General features: G+C 41.6%; 1 protein-coding gene across 2 annotated transcripts in view; it reads right to left on the bottom strand.

Moving 5' to 3' along the window:
* cdh17 (cadherin 17, LI cadherin (liver-intestine)) overlaps positions 1–15790 on the bottom strand; it is a 33478-nt gene extending 17688 nt beyond the window's left edge. The window contains exons 1-7 of one of the 2 annotated variants that reach the window (XM_042332395.1): positions 15588–15790; positions 12458–12536; positions 8992–9093; positions 7931–8068; positions 7166–7301; positions 4239–4397; positions 1880–2070 (exon numbers count right to left, since the gene is read on the bottom strand). In XM_042332395.1, coding sequence (XP_042188329.1) covers positions 1880–2070; positions 4239–4397; positions 7166–7301; positions 7931–8068; positions 8992–9093; positions 12458–12514 — 783 coding nt within the window. In that variant the 5' untranslated portion in view covers positions 12515–12536; positions 15588–15790. Of the gene's footprint in view, positions 1–1879; positions 2071–4238; positions 4398–7165; positions 7302–7930; positions 8069–8991; positions 9094–12457; positions 12537–13790; positions 13811–15587 lie in introns of those variants that run through there. The other variant, XM_007887944.2, reaches the window with a different exon arrangement.
* Between the last annotated feature and the right edge of the window lie 4208 nt (positions 15791–19998).

The following is a 19998-nucleotide window of genomic DNA, read 5'->3' on the forward strand; positions in this document are numbered from 1 at the left end:
CATCAAGCTGCTGATCTCTACTGTGATGAAGCAATCAATTAGAAAAGTGGATAGTGAGAGAGAGACACACATATCCACAAAGGAAGAGGAGGAGAGACACAGAGAGGGAGAGAGAGAGATAAAGGCAGGAAGGCATTCTGTCTCACTTTCTCACCATTTCCCGTCCTCTCTCTGTTTGTCTCCCTCTTTTCTCTCTCCCTGTGTTTGTCTTCCTCTCTCTATCTCCCATTTCTTCACTCTGTCTCCTTCCTCCCTCCCTCCATCCCTCCATTTCTCTTTCCCACCCACTGTGTTTATAGTCACTCTGATGAAATCACTTCCTATGTAGGGTAAGGTTGGAGGAACTTTTTGAAAAAAAATCTTTAAAGCAATCGTTTTAAAACGTACTTTGGGGAGTTTTTTTTAAATAGGACACACATAGATTTATAATACAAACTTACCCTAATATAAGGCAGGAAGAAATGTATTTTCCACTATTTAAAAACAAGCTCAATGTAATGGAAAGAAGCTTTTTTGGGAGTCAGCCGGGTGTGTGGCACCTGTGGAAACCCATTCCATGCTTAAGAGTATTCAAACCAAGCTGAGATTTCCATGCATCCCACCTACACATGGAAATCCCAGAGATAGATAGAATAGAATGCGCACTCTCTCCTTGGAGGAATGAATGCTGCTAACCTAATTCTGGAAAGTATTACATACAGGTTGGCAAGAGCCAAGGCTTCGTGACCCCAGAATGTGCATTGGGGTACTACTGGAGTCTAACCAGCTAAAACCGCAAAGCTTGCCATTGATATTGCTGTCCGGCAAGCTTTCCCACTGCTTGTCCAGCTAGGAACACCCTACCCAATAGGGCTTTGGCTTTCAGGGTTAACAGGAGCTGAGTGGGTTGACTCCCTGCCCCAGTAACTGGTCTGCCCTTCCAGGTACTGCCAATGAGCCAGGCTGGCTGTGCTGTCATCAGAAGTGCCCTGGAATACTGCAAACTCTCTTGGCTCAGGAACCGGACTACCGATACCGCCACAGAGGGCTGGCTCGATACTGACATTCCATTGCTAGGTGTCACCACGGAGTCAGTTCAGCTCCAATGAGACCTCACTTACCTCCCCCCAAGCAAGCATGGAATAATCAAATCAGATAGCCCTACTCATTAGGGCTTTGACTCAGCGTTAGCAGAAGATGCATGAGAAGAATCATGCTTCTAATGACCCTCCAAGTCCTGCCGATGAGCCAGCCTGGCTAGTCTATCACCAGTAGTGCACAAATTCTCTCTCACAACAATTGATACTGCAGACCTGCCTAACTCAGGAACAAGACTACCAAGACTACAACAGAGGATTGACTCAATTCCGACATTCCATTGCCAAGCATGTCACCTTGGAGCTAGTTTGGCACAAGTATACAATCACTGCATTTGACATCAATTATCTGTGACCCCACTTACCTCCCAATCTAGATTACCAATCCTATCACCTTTCCATCACAGCATCTAGTTGTTATTCAAATGAGTCCAGTATCCTGGCCACAACCACCCTTCCTTGTAAACCATACCTGTTGTTGATTACACACTTTGCAAATAAATATTTTCTGGTGTCTGTTCTAAACAACTGGACTGCACTTACAAGGTTTCACTTCATACGCCTAATTTGACCTAGATTTGGACTTCCAGTATAAAAAATCAAATAGACTAGACCTGGATCATTTGAGATGAATTCAGATATGAAGTACCACCATCACTCTATGTATTAGGTAACTGAAAAATCCAGGGCAAAGACCTGCTGCCTTATCCTTTGGAGTCAATAGCCAAACTAAGCAGATGGAGCCTGTGGTACCATACACAATAAGCACAATATTGACAAGTCTCATAGTTCCAAGGTCCTACCTTCACAATGGTTCTGGGATGAGGTCCAGGAGAATGTTCAACGATATTTACTCGCTTAGGATCCTGCCACAAATTCTCCTTCACAATAATTGATACTGCGGTCGTGCCGTCCAGAAATGGTGGGGCTGAATCCTTTACTTTAATTAGCAGCTCATATTTTTGTTCATCTTCAGGATTGAGCTGCTTGGTGCCTGTAAAAGAGTTTTACACAAGTTATTCTTGCAATGTTTTGATACAGTTACTGAATCCTGTAGGCAAATGCATCATGAAAGAGTAATATTACCCTCATATTTGCTAAAGCACCTATAACATTGAACCTTCTCAAGGTGCTTCACAGATAATTGTTGTCAAATGCAATGACTGTATACTTGTAGGCAAATACATCCACCAATTTTCACATAGCAATGTTTCACAACATCTCTGAAGGATTCTTGGCCAGGATAACAACAGAAATTCCAGTATTTTTTTGAATGGTATTAACAATAATAATAATACTAATCCTTGAATTTGATATGGCGCTTTTCACGTCTTTAGAGTCTCAAAATGCTTCACACAATATACTGTAAAGTGAATTGACTGCATTTTTGTGAGCGAAATGCGGTAGCCAATTGTGTACGGCGGTGTCCCACAAACAGTTGTAGATTGAAGTGACCTAATTATTATTATTATCAGGCGTGTGGAGTAAGGAAACTTGCCTAAGCTTTCACCCTGCCGGGAATTGAACCAGGATCTCTCGCTTGTTAGGCGAGTGCTCTAACCATGGAGCTACAGGATTGCAATAATCCTTGTATTTGATATAGTGCCTTATCACATCGTCAAGGCATCTCAAATTGCTTCACAGGATACACTGTAAAGTGGGTGACTGTGCGTATTTTGTGGGCAAATGAGGCAGCCAATTTTGTGGACAGCAATGTCCTACAAACAGTCATGAAGTGAATGACCAATTTTATTTGGCAGATTGTTAGCTATAACGTCGGGAGAGACTCCCTTCTCTTTTTGAATAGTGCCATGGGATCTTTAACATCCACCTGAATAGGCAGACGGTACCTTGGTTTAACGTAACTTCCTAATGTCGGCACCTTCAACAATGCATTCCAGCACTGACTGCATTGGACTGTCAGCATAGACTATATGGGTTCCAAGTTTATAGCTTGAACCCACAATCTTCTGACACAGAAGGAACCAATTGAAACAAACTGACCATTTACCTGAAGCAGCTCATTAACAAATATTTAATGAAGAAGAAAGAGCTGCCCATCATTTTCATACCATGGTGTCAGGACCACATGGTATTATGTTCCATTACAGTTTGCTAACAAATAAACAGTTTGATAAATATGTTTTGTTGACACTATAAAATAGCATTACACTATAAAATATAATGAGAATGGTATGATTCAACGGGATCTAATTTAGGATATTTGCTAAAAGGATGAGAAGAGCAAATTGTGGCTTTGATTTAATTCAGAATATTCCCAAAATGGCTAATTGCATCTTTTGAATGCTATCAAAGTGCTAAAAAAAATGTGTGGTGAGTAAAAGGACCCGGATTTGTTATTCAGTCTTTTTCTGCACTCTGACAGTTTTCAGAAATCGCACATAGTTTGCAAATGTCGCAAACCAAACCAGCAATTAGAGCTTCACATTCCTTCTGCAAATATCGCAAATTAGATCCCAACGTCTCACTTTTAAATATCATTAAAAGACTTTCAATTACTGTACTTCAGGCAGAATCCAGTTAGCTGTCAACTTGCCTCAGTTAGTAGCACTCTTCCTTCTTAGAATGTTGTAAGTTCAAGCCCCACATCAGAACTTTAAGCTCTCAGTGCAAGGGGAGCACTATATTATCAGAGGTACTGTCCTTCATAATTGAATGTTAAACCAAGGTCCAGTTTGCCTGTTCAGGTGGTATTAAAGATCCAATGGCACTTTTCAAACACAGGAGAAGTTTCTTCTGATGTGCTGGTTAAGAATCATTCAGATAAATTGGTCATGGCTTATTGTGGGACATTGCTGTGTGTAAATTTCACATTACAATTGCACTTGACAGCCATTGAGAAACATTTGAGATGTTTTGACATTATAGGCACTATATCAAATATAAGGATTATTATTAAATGTTATCCACACTGTATTTCACAATATAACCTGAATGACTGTAACAAGAATATTATTTGTTTTGTATCTATGACTAACATATTGGCAAATAATACATTGCCTTAGCACAGTATCATTTGGAAGTTGTTTCCTGGTACCACCTATAATAAAATTATATTCTTGAAAATGATTAACCAGAGGAACTGCCAAAGTTCTAACCTTCTATGTGAATGGAAATGCATCAAGCTAATGTTCTGCATACCTTCATCAGTAGTAGAGATTTCTCCTGTTTCACTATCAATCTGGAAAAACCAGACACCGTTATGCATTGGTAACTGCCTAAAGATGGAGTATTCAAGTTTAGCATTAGGAGTTAAAGGGTCATCCAAATCGGTGGCATTAACATACATGAAAGGTCTTCCTACAAACAAAGAGAGAGATTATTAACTTCACAATCAGCAATCAGTTAAGTCATTCCATATTCTAAAATACAATTTTCATCACCAGCAACTTTCACTTACAGACTTACAGCATGGCAGCAAAAATAAGAGGGCACAGGCTTAGGTTTACAAAGAGCAATGTCAGGACATCAGAAAGAGTCTTTTCACACAGAGGGTAGTTAATGACTGGAGCAAATTACAAGGAAAGCTGGTTGAAGCTAGGATGCTGGACTCATTTAAGATGGAGCTTGATAGGAGAAGACTTGAATGGTTATTTTGGAAGGATGGGATCAAATGGGCCAAAGGGACATCTTCATCCAAACTTTATCATCCTGGATTCCATATACAGACTAGCAGGTAAAAATGTTTTTCCTTTCATCATCCTTTTCAAATCATTCTTTTTCTCTCTACCTCTCTTACTCTGAAGGATGACTGATGCTGGAATTTCCTTCACAGGTGTCAACTGGAATTCTCCTCCAGTATCTTCCTCAAGTCATTGTTTTTCATGCTCCAACACTCACAGTGAGGGTGACCATTATTGGCCATGGGAAGATTCACAGCCATGGGGAGCATTTCTGCTGAGCCCAATGCTATCCTCACCCAGTGATCACACATTTGTACCTTCAAAATGACCTGGTGGAATTGGAGACACTGGTGACAACTGGTAATAATAATGTGATAGAACATGGTTAAACCAGGATGGTGAAAGAGGGTACCATTTACAAGGATATAGGTATTCAACAACAACAAATTACATTTGTATAGCTCCTTTCAGGTCAGGAGGACATACCAAGGCGCTGGACAGTCAGGGATTTGAACACAAACTAGGGGTTGGAATCAGGATGGGTGGAAGGCATGGAGGGTAGGGTAGGAGGGTGACCAAAGCCGCGATAGAACACGAGCGTCTTGAGACTTGCCTTGAAGGAGGCAACAGAGGGAGTGAGGCGAAGGACCCGTGGGATAGCGTTCCACAGGGTGAGGGGAGCGGTGGGGCGGGCCGGGGCAGGAAGTGAAGCAGGCCAGAGCCCCAAGAGGGGGCAGACATGTGTGTATGGAAAGATAGCAGGACCCAGCAGTATAATTGATTCACTGGGGAACAGTGACACTAACTTAACATTCAACTTGATTTAAGAAATGGCACAAGTATGTAACTCAACTCCAGTGAGGTCCCAAAAAATTGAAAGCAAGCAAATGTGGCTCCCATTTTCAAGAAAATTGATATAACCATACCTGGAAACTAGACCCATTAATCTGACTTCAATAATTGAAAAAATGATGGAGTCAACCATCAGAATGAAAATGGAAGATTACCTGTATAAAAATCATCTAATAAATGTCATAGATTTAGAAGGGATAGATCTTGTCTGACCAACCTCAGAATTTTTTGAGAAAGTAACACTTTATATTGAAGGCAGGAACACCTATGGCACGGTGGACCTAAAGACTTTCAAGCGGCATTTCACAAAGAACCACATGGAAGACTCCTTCACAAAGTGATCACTGAACACCAAGGACAAGACATGGTCATAGATTTGGTCATAGATTTGAAATTGGCTGACGGGAAGGAAGCAAAGGGTAGATGTTAAGGGAGCTAGGTCAAATAATAATAATATTCCTTGGATTTGATGTAGCGTCTTATAATGTCTTCGAGACATCTCATAGCACTTCATAGAATACACTGTAAAGCGAATTGACTGTATATTTTGTGGGTGAAACGCATCAGCCAATTGCGCACAGCAATATGGAGATTGATCTTAAGTGAAAAAACCTAGTTAGTTTCTACTGGAGCCCCTCCTGTTCCTTACAATATATCAATGACCTGGATTTGCAGACCCAGTGTAAGATAATTACATTTGCAAGCGATAGCAAAGATCTTACATAGATTGGGTATGTCTATGGGTTGAATTCAGATAAATGCAAGGTACTACATTGAGGAAGTAAGACTAGGAGGGACAAATACTCCATGGATGAAATAGAACATGCCAAGAGAGAAACTGAAAGAGATGTAGGGGTGTTAGTTGACACATGAATTATCACATCAAAACAGTTTGAGACAATGTGAGGCAATAATAAACAAGGCAAACAGGATGCTGAGCTATTTTGACAAATCAGCTGAGGTCAGATCTCAGACGTCGTCCTCAGGCTATACAGTGCTGTGGTCAGCCTTTACCTCACATACTGAGTACAGTTCTGTCTGTCACGACAAAAGTGGTCTGCCCAGGCTCTAGAAATTTACAGCATGTGTGGTTGAGACATGGAAGTTGGACTCATCTAAGATTTGTCATCTGGTTTTATTAATCTGAACCTATTGTATATCTTGTGATATATTTACTTCCCATCAAGCTGCACCAGACAGGGATTTAAAAGAATTATTGTTTTCTCCTTTATCAGTCAGGGATTGTGCAGTCTATTGGTAAATACATCAGTGTGGTATTCCGCCATATAAAGGATCCTCGGTTTGATAAGCCCTGGTCCATATTGAGTTTACTAATCTCTTGTTCTAGATTCCCTACCAGAGGAAATAGTTTCTCTGTAGCTACCCTATCAAATCCCTTTATTATTTTAAAAACCTCAATTAGATCACCCAACAACCTTCTAAATTCAAAGGAATACAGACCACGTTTTATAACCTGACCTCACAATTCAACCCTTTAAACCCTGGTATCATTATATTCTAGGTAAGTACTTTAAGGCAAGCATGTTTAAAAAAAATTCAATTGTATCTTCAGTGACTGTAAACATTACGTACCAGGTCTTGAATGTTGTCGTACAATTCCTTCCTTTTCTTCTCCAAATTCTGGTCGATGGTCATTTACATCAACGACTTTGATTGAAATGATGATAGGTCCTATGAGTTTTTCAGCATTCTCCTTCAGGCCTTCAACCTGAAAGACAAAGACAACAATCAAAATCAACATTTAAACAAGTTTGTTTCATGTGAAGTCTGAAATTTCTCCATAGTTTTAACAGCAATGTATTAAAATTTAAGATTGCATAGAATTTGGGAAAATTCTTAAAATCAATCTTAAATTGGAGAATGACACTAATGCAATGCTAGGGATGTGTTTTTTTTGGTGGTGCTGTAGTTTGGATAATGTGTTAACCCGAGGTCCCATTATTGCTGTTTAGGTGGATGTTGAAAATCCTATGGAAGTGTTTGAAAGGAGAAGGAGTTTCTCCTGGTGTCCTGGCCAACAAATATCCCAAATAAAACTGTTCACTCATTTCATGGCTGTTTGTGGGACATACCTTCTGCAAATTGTCTGTTGCATTTGCCTAAATAATTGCAGACACTGCACTTTACAGTATATCCTGTGAAGCGCTTTGAGATGTCCTCCTGATATGAAAGGTGCTATAACAGATTTAGCTTTCAGGTTCAGGTTTCAGGTCTCTAACCTATGCAACTTCCTCCTCACACATTTGTCTATTAATTTTCATCAGCCATCTATCTGCCCAATCTGCCTCTGCTCTCTGAAGTTGCTCATAGTGCTCTTCATAGATTGCTTTCTGTTACCTTTAGTAAGATGAATGCCTGCTGTTCACGGTCCAGGGTACCATTCAGAATCAGCCACCCATTTGGAAACACTTGGAACCTGTTGGCTTTGTCACCACTGGTCTTAAAAGATTTTACAGCTGGGTCAATTGAAGTGAACTACAACAAAAGAAAATCTTATCAGTGGATTGTACTCTAGATGTGTTTTAACAACATGCATAACAGGAAGTAACTATTGTGCATTAGTAAATACAATATATATTAAATACTTATCAAAAAATCATATCTATTACACAAATGAACAAAATACAAATGAATACTACAAGATGAAAGAAAAGAAAATGTATCTTTTGCCATCACCCAAAAAACACCCAGTCACTACACTTTACAGCATGTTCTCTGCAGTGCTTTGGGATGTCCTCCCAATGTGAAATACCGGTATACCAAATGCAAGGTAACTATTATTGAAAAGAAATGATCATTTATTCATAGGTAAAAGCTGATAAAAGCTGATGTTAATGATCCTTGGACATAACCGAAAGCAAAGGAGAAACACCAAGTGAGGCTCTATTGGTGAGTGGAGTAGACAAAATTAGGAGCCCCAAATTCCTCATGATGTGATTTTTTTAACAAGGAGAAGTCATTCTCAGTCACAGGATTTGGGGAATAGGATTTCAATGCTGTGTCAAAGATACCAGGTTAATACAATTAAAATTAATAAAATTAATCTGGTACCTGATTCCAGAGTATTAGACACTGCTCCAGTGCCCCAGAATAAAGATCTCTCTGAGTTATTCATGTGCTGAAAAGTGCAGCCATGTCGAAACTGCAGAACCTGTGAGTAAAACCATTCTTCTAAAATCGGGGGTTCAGAATAGGTTTAAGGCCATGGTTTTAACCACATTTTCTGGGCAATCTGTAGAATATTCTTTAATTAAGGAAAAGAATGCATTTAATGATGCTACAATTTTCACTGAGTAAAGGATGTTTTCTTCTACAGGTATAAAACATTTAGATTCACAGTTTTTTGATTGACTTTGCATCATTTAAACAAATTGCAGTCTATATTGTAAGAGAACTACCTGAAAAAGCGTTTGAATTCCATTTGTTTCTTCAACAACATTCAGATGCATTGACATGAATGGGCCTGAGGGTAAAGATCCTTGTTGTTCAGTGACGACAACCTGGCAATAATACAAAGACATTAAATCAAGTGTGTGACTGGTTACTTGCACAATGCTTCTCTATGACAAGTGCAAATCTCAAAAGATAACATGACACTGTTTGACAGAATTACTTTTGATGTCCTGGCCAACATTCTTCCAGATAAATTTGTCTCTCACCTCCTGGCTGTTTGTGAGATCTTGCTGTGTGCAAAATGGCTGCCGTTTTTGTCCACAAGAAATGGCCAATTCACTTGACGGTAATTACTTGTGAAATGTTTTGAGCTGTTTTAATGTGATCGAGTGTTATAAAAATACAAATTCTATGAGTTGAGCCCTGTGAAATTCTTATTTTTTATAAATTTTCGTTTTTTGGGGGGAATTTCTTGTCATTTTGTTTTAGCCACTTAAAAATGTTGTTTTATTTCTTTTTATTAATTTACGATGTATAATGGTAATTGCCAGTTTGGGCATTTTGAACTTTGGTGTTAAAAGCACTTTCAAGGCACGTTTGTACCTGCACAATGGACTATTGTGCAAGTGTGTGCAATGGACTATTGTGCGAGTGTATGCAATGGACTATTGTGCAAGTGTATGCAAAGGCCTATTGTGCAAGTGTATGCAATGGCCTATTGTGTGAGTGTGTGCAATGGACAATTGTGCAAATGTGTGCAATGGACTACTGTGCAAGTGCAAGCCTGCCTTGACACGCACTTTGGATTCCCTCTGGACTCTCTCTCCCTTCCCTTTTTGGTTTGTATGGTACACATGTATGCGTTTGTACAGGTGCAGGTTGTACAGGTACACATGTATGCGGATGACACCCAACTCTACCTTTCCTCCTCTACTCTCAACTCCACGACCACCGATGTCCTGACAGCCTGCCTGTCCGACATCGAGTCCTGGACGAGAGACAACTTTCTTCAGCTCAACGTGCGAAAAACCGAGGCCCTCCTGATTGGCTCACGTCAGCGCCTCCGCACCTCAGGCGCTGACACCATCAGCATCCAAGGCTGCACTCTCCACCTCTCAAAGCCAGTCAGGAACCTCGGCGTTTTGTTCGACCCTGAGCTGTCCTTTCTCCCTCACATCCGCACCACAACTGGCACCGCCTTCCATCACCTCCGGAATATCGCCAGACTACGGCACTACCTCACCCCTCACGCTGCTGAAACCCTGGTTCACGCCTTTGTCACCTCAAGGCTGGACTATGGGAACTCTCTCCTCGCCGGCCTTCCCGCCACCTCCCTCCACAAGCTGCAGGTCATTCAGAACTCTGCAGCTCGTGTACTGTCCCGCACCAGGCTTCGCGACCACATCACTCCCACCCTCGCTCGCCTCCACTGGCTCCCCATCCCCCAGAGGATTGATTTCAAGATCCTCATCCTCACCTACAAGGCCATTCACGGCCTTGCTCCCTCCTACCTCTCCAACCTACTATCCCCCTACCTACCTGCCCGTACCCTCCGTTCCTCTGGCTCCGGTCTGCTCCACGTCCCCCGCCCCAACCGCCCTACTATCGGTGGTCGGGCCTTCAGCCTCTCAGCCCCCAGGCTCTGGAACTCCATCCCCCAGTGCCTTCGCCGCCTCCTCCCTTTCCTCCTTCAAGGCCGGTCTCAAAACCTTTCTCTTTGACCGTGCCTTCAGCTCCCCTCTCGACTCTCTTCCTCCTCCTCGCTCCCTCCCTTCCCTCCCCTCACCCTGACCATTTCCCCCCTCCTCTCTCCCTCCCTTCCCTCCCCTCACCCTGACCATTTCCCCCCTGCTCGGGTCATGACCCAACTGTGCAGCGCCTTGGGACGTCCTCCTGACGTGAAAGGCGCTCTATAAATGGAATCTTGTTGTTGTTGTTGTTGCAACAAAGCTGAAACCACAACTGTTGTAAGTATTTATTTGTTTTTAAAATATTTTTGCACAAACCCTCTAATTTTTTAAACTTTTTTTCTTGTGTTTCTTCACATTTTATCTATTTTTGTTGCTTTTCGGTTTATTTTGTCTTACAGTATTTCACGTTTGCCAAAAACACGGGGCTCTATTTCTGAGCTGAAATCCTGATATGAAACTTGAAACCACAACTACTGCTTCACAGATAGTACCAACTGAGCCAAGCTACAAATTTGTTTGGGAAAAGTCAAAGCGGAATGCTTTTATAGGTTAGTGCAGTTAAATTTATGGACATATGTGTGGACTATACACAAATTGTCTGCCATGTTCACTTATAAGGTACACAGCCATTCTAATTTACAGTATATCCTGTGAAGCTCTTTGAGATGTTCTCCTGACGTGAAAGACACATGTAAGGATTATTACCAATGTATGTGGTGTTAGTTCATTAAAAGATTCCCAAATTTGTGAATTAAATTAGTTCTTTTGGTTTTGTCCACATGAAATTCTATTCAGCAATATACCACTTCTACCTCAATTAAACTTTTACTCTGGTTTTACTATAAGGTGTCATTGCATCTGTGACTATATAAAATCAGGTTGTGTTTTTGAACAAGATCAAGGCAGTAAGTGAGCATTATTTGTGGTCTCATATCTTCAGAAAATATTCTAACCACTTCTGAAAAGATTCACACTTTATAAAGTGTCGACTGACTATAAATAGGCATAGCTTTTCCTGTGTGAAGAGCAAGCAAGGGTGAGATTGGCAATCTTAAGGTTTACTTAGTGTTTCAGTACGTTTACAGCCAACTGCTATGCTACGGATGTTTGAAAGTGTTTGCTTGAGCTGCTTCTTTCCCGCCTTTCTCCAACTGAACAAAAGTTTCTCAATTCAAATTAAGTTAACCAATCTACTGTGGGCTGCTTGCAGTTAAGATGAATTGAAAAGGTAACTGGGTAAATATCTGCACAAAGACGTTCAATCCATGAGAAATAACATCGCATTAACATACTTTGCTAATGCAATCACAACATATCAGTCAAACTAATACCCAAATAAGTTGATAAAATAGCATTTAATACAGTAAAGCTCGCATGAGTCTTACCTGTATAACAACAACAACAACAAAATTACATTTATAGAGCTTCTTTCACGTCGGGAATTATAAATCATATAAGGGCCTGAGTCATACATCTGGCCAAGTTCCGTTCAAGAGTTTATATTCCACTCTAACCAAGTTTGACATAACTGATACTTTGCATAAGTCATATTTAATGTATGGTCCCAACTGATACGATTTATGTGAGATATACTGTATATAACAACCACAGCAAATGTTGGGAGCGAATGTTTTGTCCGAATGTAACAGGCTTTTATGTCACTTAGCCACAGTTTTTCCAATTCAGTGACTTACACATAAAATGTCTATTGAAAGCAATTATTATTGCTCACTTATCAAATACACTGTGTAACAAAGCCTAAAGTAACATGAAAACTTACCAGAGAGACAGAAGCTAATAGCAAGGTGCTAAGGGTCTGGTAACTGGGAATCCTCATCACTGCTTTGTATCTGGAGAACCTACAGAAATGATCATCACAAGTGAATCCGCTCCATCTTGTCAAACCTTTACAAAAGTCGTGGACTTAGGAAGGAACACCCCACACACCATATAAATCTAAATTTCAGATAGTCAGGTGTATATTAAACTGCTTAGAATAGGTGCAATTTATTTTCTATTATTATTAATAATAAATAATAATAATCCTGGCATTTCACATTGAATGTCAAGAGGACGTTGCAACACGTTTCACAGTATTTTCTGTAAAGTGTAGTGACTGTAAGTTTTGCAGACAAACAAGTTAATCACTGCCAGAAAGAACATATACTAGTACAGTTAAGCCATGCTAAATACCTTAGGTCTCACATTACCTTACTTCCCTTCACCTTTCAATCTATTCCACACTTCAACCATCCACTACAAACATTAAAATTAAGCAATTTAAAGACACAAATATACTCTCTGATTAACCTAAATTAATCATAACCAACATATTGTTGGCATCAGCTCACAAGATTTTGGAACCCTGTATCTTATTGGTTAGAGCACTCGCCTCGCAAATGAGACGACCTGGGTTTGATTCCTGGTTCGGACGAAACGTTAGGTAAGTTTCCTTACTCTGTTTACTTAGCAGTATGTAGGAAACCAGTTCATAGAATCATAGAATTATACAGAACAGAAGGAGACCATTCAGCCCATCATGTCTGTGCCGACTCTTTGAAAAGAGCTATCCAATTCAATCCCACTCCTCCACTTTCTCCCCATAGCCCTGCAAACTTGTTCTCTCCAAATAATTATCTACTTCTCTCTTAAAAACTGTTATCGAATCGGCTTCCTTTCAGGTTGTTAGTCAATTGGTGGATCATTATTCTGAGGATAATAATGCTCCAAAAAAATAATAATAATTTGGCACTCAATCCACAACAGTGTCCCACAAACAGGTTGTGGGATACAGCTGTGGCGCAATTGGCTGCTGGGTTTTGTCCACAAAATATACAGTCAATTCACTTTGAATGCCTATTGTGTTGCAATCTTTTGCCCCCCCCCCCACTTTGTTTTGCATTATTAACACCTCTTTCCCCTGCTTTGTTGCAATTCCCCCTTTGTTTTGCATCATTAATACCTCTTTAACCCATCATGCCCTGTCCTCCACCCCATTTTCTCATTTGTCTTCCCTGTCCTGCCTCCCACCTCTCTGTTAGCACTTAAAAGCATCTCCCTCCCAACATCCCCCAGTTCTGACGAAGGGTCGTGGACCTGAAACATTGACTCACTTTCCTTTCGCCATAGATGCTGCCTGACCTGTTGAGTGTTCTTAGCGACTTCTGTTTTTGCATTTATATAACGTCTTCCATGTTGGGAGGACTTCTCAAACAGGTTTACGCAGCTGGCTGGGCACCAGAGCCAGGGGAGATTGGGGGGAGCTGAAGAGGCTGGGAAAGATGACTGAAAGCGCAGTCAAAAAGGTAAGTATTAAGGCAGACTTTATAAGTGGGGAGGGAAGCGGCACGGTGGAGGCACTCTGGGATGCAGTTCCAGACAGCAGAAGTAGAACGGCTGAAAGCTTTTTCCACTAAATGTAGGCGTGGTTCAGGTGGGGGCCATGTTGGCTGGTAGGATGGCAGGCGATTGCAGAGGTAGGGTGGGGCAAGGCTGTAGAAGGCTTTGAATTAGAGCATGAGGTTCTTGAATTTTTCAATGTGAATTTTGCACAAATTCTAAATAAAGTAATTTGCAGCACAAAATCAGCATGCCCTCTTGTCTTGCTGCCTTTTCATGCCTTCAAATATTGTTCTGGGTTTACTTTCTCAATCACATTTAGTGCTTCTATAAGGTCCTTTCTGAGTTGTCTTGAGAGGCTTGAGAATCCTCGTGGGGCGAAACCTTAAGCAAGTTTCCATTATCCACACACCTCTGTTTACCTAGCAGTAAAGAACCCAGTTGTTAGACAACTGGTGCATCACTTTCCGGGGCTAATAATCCCTTAAAAAAAATGTGGTCACTCAATCCATGACTGTTTGTGGGACGCTGTTGAATGCAATTGGCTGCCCCGTTTCGCCCACAAAATATACAGTCCTATTTAGCATGGCTTAACTGTACTAGTATATGTTCTTTCTGTCAGTGATTAACCTGTTTGCCTACTTCATTTTACAGCATATTCTGTGAAACGCTTTGAGAAATCTCAATATGTGGTGATAATGGTGAAATAAATTAATTAATGCTATAAAGTCTATTTCAACTTCCTCCTTGACAATGTATAACTGGAGTATGTGTGCCTTGCATTTTTACTTCTCAGGAGCAGCACATTGCACTTGAATGAAGAAAAACACAAAGCCTCTAACTGTAAAACTATTTCTCCTATTTCGACAAAGACAAAAACTTCAATTAAAAATTAAGATACATAAATTTTAGATCTGCATTGGCATTTATGTTTATGATTAATACACGTCATAAAAACTATTCCAAATATACACTGCAACAAGGCGCCGAGAATATAAAGATTCGTCTTCTTTAACAACAAAATTACATTTATATACACTAGCGGCTTTCACATCGGAAGGACATTCCAAGGTGCTGCGTCCGAGCTGGGGCTAACAATACGAACTAAACATTGCGAAATCTCTCACCCCACCTTTACTCAAAAATGAGTCCAGATTCATTTCATTTCCAAGTAAAGGTGGAGAGAGCGACTTGGCATTCTTAATATGGTTCAATAACTCCTCCGGCTTAAAAGTTGGGGTGGGTCCACCCAACAGCCCCAAGTGCCAGAATTTCCTGAACACAATAAGCATTAAAGTCTTGGGACAAAGTATATATAAAAAAATACCAATCCAATGTCATTCAATCCAAACAACAGCATCACAACTTTCACCGTCTTTTTGTAGACACATTACAGTAAGTTCTCTGGATGGGATCTTTCACGTTCTCATGTTTGCAGCACAATTGTTAGGAAATAATGTGTTATTACTTGTTAGAGAATAAACCAAAGAGCTTTAAGCAGAAGGGAGAGAGGCAGTCAATAACCCAACCTTCGCTGCAGTGAGAGCTATTGCTCCAAACACTGATCTTACCTCTCGATCCCTCGCACACACCACACAACACGAGCTCCCAGACAGTCTTCAGGGGGGGATCGTGTCAGATCGCTACTCCTCCTTCCTACAGAGGAGGGAGAGTGACAAGTCCACAGCGGTTGGACTTTGTGTGGAACTGTAAGCACAGCCTCGTTAAAGGTAATCAAAGGGTTTGGCCGAACGACGCCCAGATACTGTATTTTCCACGCGAATGAGTCAATCCCTTGTGCAGTTGCACAGCTGTCACACCTTGTGGTCACCCCCACCCTATCCCATCAGCAAAGCTTAGGGGGTTGGGACGTTCTCACCCCACCCTCACGTCGTTAATATAAAACACAGTCGAACGGTGAGTGTGTCACAAAAGATAACTGGAAGGCAGGTTAAGTATGCATGAAGGGAATGGGGAGTAGCACACACAGGGGTGTGTGAGTGGGTGGGGGGGGGGGGGGGGGTGAGGGGAATCTACAACAACAACAAGATTCGATTTATAGAGCGCCTTTCACATCGGGAGGACGTCCCAAGGCGCTGAGGAGAGGAGACGCAATGATTTCTGAGTCGCAAATGGGGGATCCCTTCCATATCCCACAGTACATCACATCACACCAACTAGAAGGGATCCGCCCCACGGACATACACTGGGAAGGAGCTTTGTGTCTCTCAAGACCTTCCTCTTCGACCGCCCTCCTGCCCCTGCCCTCCACCCCACCTCAGATAACACCCCCACCCCCCTCACTGGAGTCCAAATCCCTGACTGTCCAGCACCTAGGGATGTCCTCCCGATGTTAAAGGCGCTTTACAGTTGTAATTTGTTGCGTACATTTACGTAGAGTAATTTCTCAGAGCAGTTTACAGAGACTGTACTGAGGAGCGAGGGAGGAGAGAGAAGGTCACACAAATAGCAAAGTTGATTGGTTTATGAATAGCCACTGAACTGAATCTTCAGGTCTCTGCTGAAGACCTTTCTTTTCGACCGCGCCTTTGGTCACCTTCACCCCCCTCCCCCTGGCTCGGTCCCAGGATCCGTTACTGTAAAGTGCTCTGAGACGCCATCCGGCGTGGAGGGCGCTATATAAATCCAAGTTGTTGTTGTTGAATGGGTTTTGATAGAAAAGTTGCAGAAAGGAGTTCCGGAGGGTAGGAGCTTAGATGATGGAAGCAGAAGTAGGTGACACAGCATTGATTACTAAATGTAGGGGGGTGGGGGGGCGGGAGTCAAATAGTGAGTTTGGAGAAGATCACGGAGGTCGGGTACTACAAGGATAGGAGGGGGTTTATAGGTGAAGGTGATGATCTGGATCTACTGTGAGACGGAGCCAGTGACGTATGTCTTAATCGTTGCATTTGATATAGCGCCTTATTAAGTCATTGAGACGTCTCAAAGTCATTCACAGTGACTGTATATTTTGTGGGCGAAACACAGTAGCAAATAGCACCCAGTAGTGTCCCACAAACAGTCCTAGATTGAATTACCAAATTTTTTTTGGAGGGATTATTACACCCAGACAAGCTATCTGCCAATTGACTAACAATGAGGTTACTACTTACTGCTAGGTAAACAGAGGTGTAAGGAAACTTGCCAAAGGTTTTGCCCTGCCTTGGAATTGAACACGGATCCTTCCGTTTGCAAGGCAAGTGCTCCAACCACTATGCAGGTTGGAGAAGGTGGAGTTGGAGAGATCAGAAAGAATGGCATTTGAAAAGTTGAGTATGGATGTGACAAATATGTGAATGGGGGGGTTGATAAGGAATCTATTGGAAATAACCATATTTTGACCCAATGCTGTCATTTTTGCCATCCAGCTCACTCTTTCTCAATTTTTCTTTCTCAATCCCACCAAACATTTGGCACCACACATCTACACCATGGCCAACAAAAAACGAATAACTTGTGCTCCAGCCTCGGGTTGTTTGCTTTAGCTCTGTAACTTGTCATCACATAATGGAGCCTTGTCTACACCATTTAAAAAGAGTGCTGCAATGTTTGAAGAACCGTCTCGTGTTAAAATCATTGTCCAGTCCTCTGTTCAAGTGAATGTTAAATATCCGATTGGCACTAATTGAAAATGGAGGGCAGTTTCTCACCCTGTCCTGGCCAATAATCTGCCAAGTAAAAAATTGGTCATTTGTCATTTAATTTGTAGCTGTTTGTGGGGAAAAAAGCCTATGAAGTGCATCTCAATGACATTATAAGGTACTATATCAAATGCAAGGATGCTCATTATTGTTACATGAAGTCACATAGTGTGATATGGCATGGAAACAGGCCATTCAGCTGAACTAATCCATTCTGTGACATGTGATTCCTTCCTATATGCAGTACCTTGCATTCATCTGTATTGAACTTCATATAGTTAGTTCCACAACGGCTTTATAGCCTTTATTCATCATATTGCGGAGTCCTGTAGCTCAGTGTTAGAGCACTCGCTTTGCAAGTGAGAGAGACCTGAGTTCAATTCCAGGCAGGGCAAAACCTTGGGCAAGTTTCCTTACTCCACACGCCTAATAATAATCCCTCCAAAAGCCCAAAACAATAATAAATTGGTCATTTTCAATCTACGACTGTTTGTGGGACATTGCTGTGCGCAATTAGCTGCCGCGTTCGCCCACAAATATACAGTCAATTCACTTTACAGTGTGTTCTGTGAAGCGCTTTGGGACGTCCACCCGACGTGAAAAGCGCTATATCAAATGCAAGGATTATTATTATTATTATTATATCCACCAGCTTTCCACATCTCATTGAATCTCCAGTCAGATTTGTACCCTCTTCATTGATTGTATCTACTCCATTGCATGATGTTATTAATAATTAATAAGCTAATAGATTGTATCTTTCTTTACTGTATGGTGTGGGGGTGTTTATGTTCATGGTGAAAGTCAGATGATAAAGTAGTTTCTACCATCCTGTGCACATATATTCCTACACCCACCCTGGTGTCAGGATCTGACTGATAATACTGTTTCTATTTCTGGATATATTGGAACTTGACTCCACCATATTGTTATGTTACATTTTACGCAGAGTTATGCAATATTTGCTGGAGGCTGCAACTGTGACTGGGAATGAGCAGGTCAGGCGCCAATGACATAGAAAAAACTCCTGTCAACCAGCAAAGTTGATTGGTTTATGAATAGCCACTGAACTGCTGGGCAATATTGGACATAAAATCATAGAATCATAGAATCGTACAGCACAAAAAGAGGCCATTCAGCCTATCGAGTGTGTGCCGGCTCTTTGAAAAGAGCAAAGTAATGTCAATCCCACTCCCCAGCCCTGTCCCCATAACCCTGCAGACCCGTCCTCCTCAAATACCCGTCCACCGCGTTTTTAAAAGTAGTTATCGAATCGGCCTCTCAGAGGTCTAGATGCTTCATAATCATCATCATCATCATCATCTTCATCAGATGCTAAGATTGGACAAACAATAATACAATATTTGATAAAAACTCTATCACTGACAGGTACTCAGAAGCCATTTCAATTTGGCAGTGTACAAATTTGTGTTATGTTATGAAGAAAATGGCATTGTCCTTCAACCAGGTGATAAAAAGTGTGCATGTGAGGAGGTGCCATCCTTTGGCTGAGAATTTAAACTGAGGTGGACGTTAAAGATCCAACGCAATATTTGAAAAAAGAACGGAGTTTACTCTGGCACGGCTCAGTTTAATAATAATATAATAATAATAATCCTTATTATAATAATTATAATAATAATAATAACAATATAGCACTTTTCACGTATTCTAAACGTATCAAAGCGCTTCACAAAATATACTGTAAAGTGAATTGACTGTAGTTTGGCCCAATCTGAAGAATCTTCCTCCAAGTTCACCGTAATGCTGTATTGGAGTGTCAGCCTCCTGGACCATGAGCTCAATGTTCCAGAAGTGGGACTTGAACCCACAACCTTCTGACTCAGAAACAAGCATGCTATCAACTGAGCCAAACTACAACAACAACAAAATTACATTTGGAAAGTGTCTTTCACATCGGGAGGCTGTCCCAAGGGGTGCAGGGTTGGGATGAGGGAGGGTGGTAGGAGGGCAGTTAAAGGCATGATCAAAAAAGGAGGGTGTTGAGTCATGCCTTGAAGGAGGCAAGGGAGGGAGCAAGGTGAAGGGATTGTAGGATGGAGTTCCAAAGAGTGGGGGCAGAGAGGCTGAAAACCTGGCCGCCGATAGTAGGGCGGGTTGGGCGGGTGACCTGGAGCAGGATGGACTCTGCTAAGCGGAGGGAGTGGACAGGTTGTTTGGGCGTCAGCAGGTCAGAGATACAGGAGGGGGCAAAGCCTTGGAAGGCCTTGAAAATAAGGACGAGAATTTTGAATTCTATTCTCTGAGGAATGGGGAGCCAGTGGAGCCGGGTGAGGGTGGGGGTGATGGAGTCACAGAGCCTGGTGTGGGAGAGGAC

The sequence above is a fragment of the Callorhinchus milii genome, unplaced genomic scaffold (assembly GCF_018977255.1).
Source record: "Callorhinchus milii isolate IMCB2004 unplaced genomic scaffold, IMCB_Cmil_1.0 Scaffold2, whole genome shotgun sequence".
NCBI classification, from domain to species: Eukaryota; Metazoa; Chordata; class Chondrichthyes; order Chimaeriformes; family Callorhinchidae; genus Callorhinchus; species Callorhinchus milii.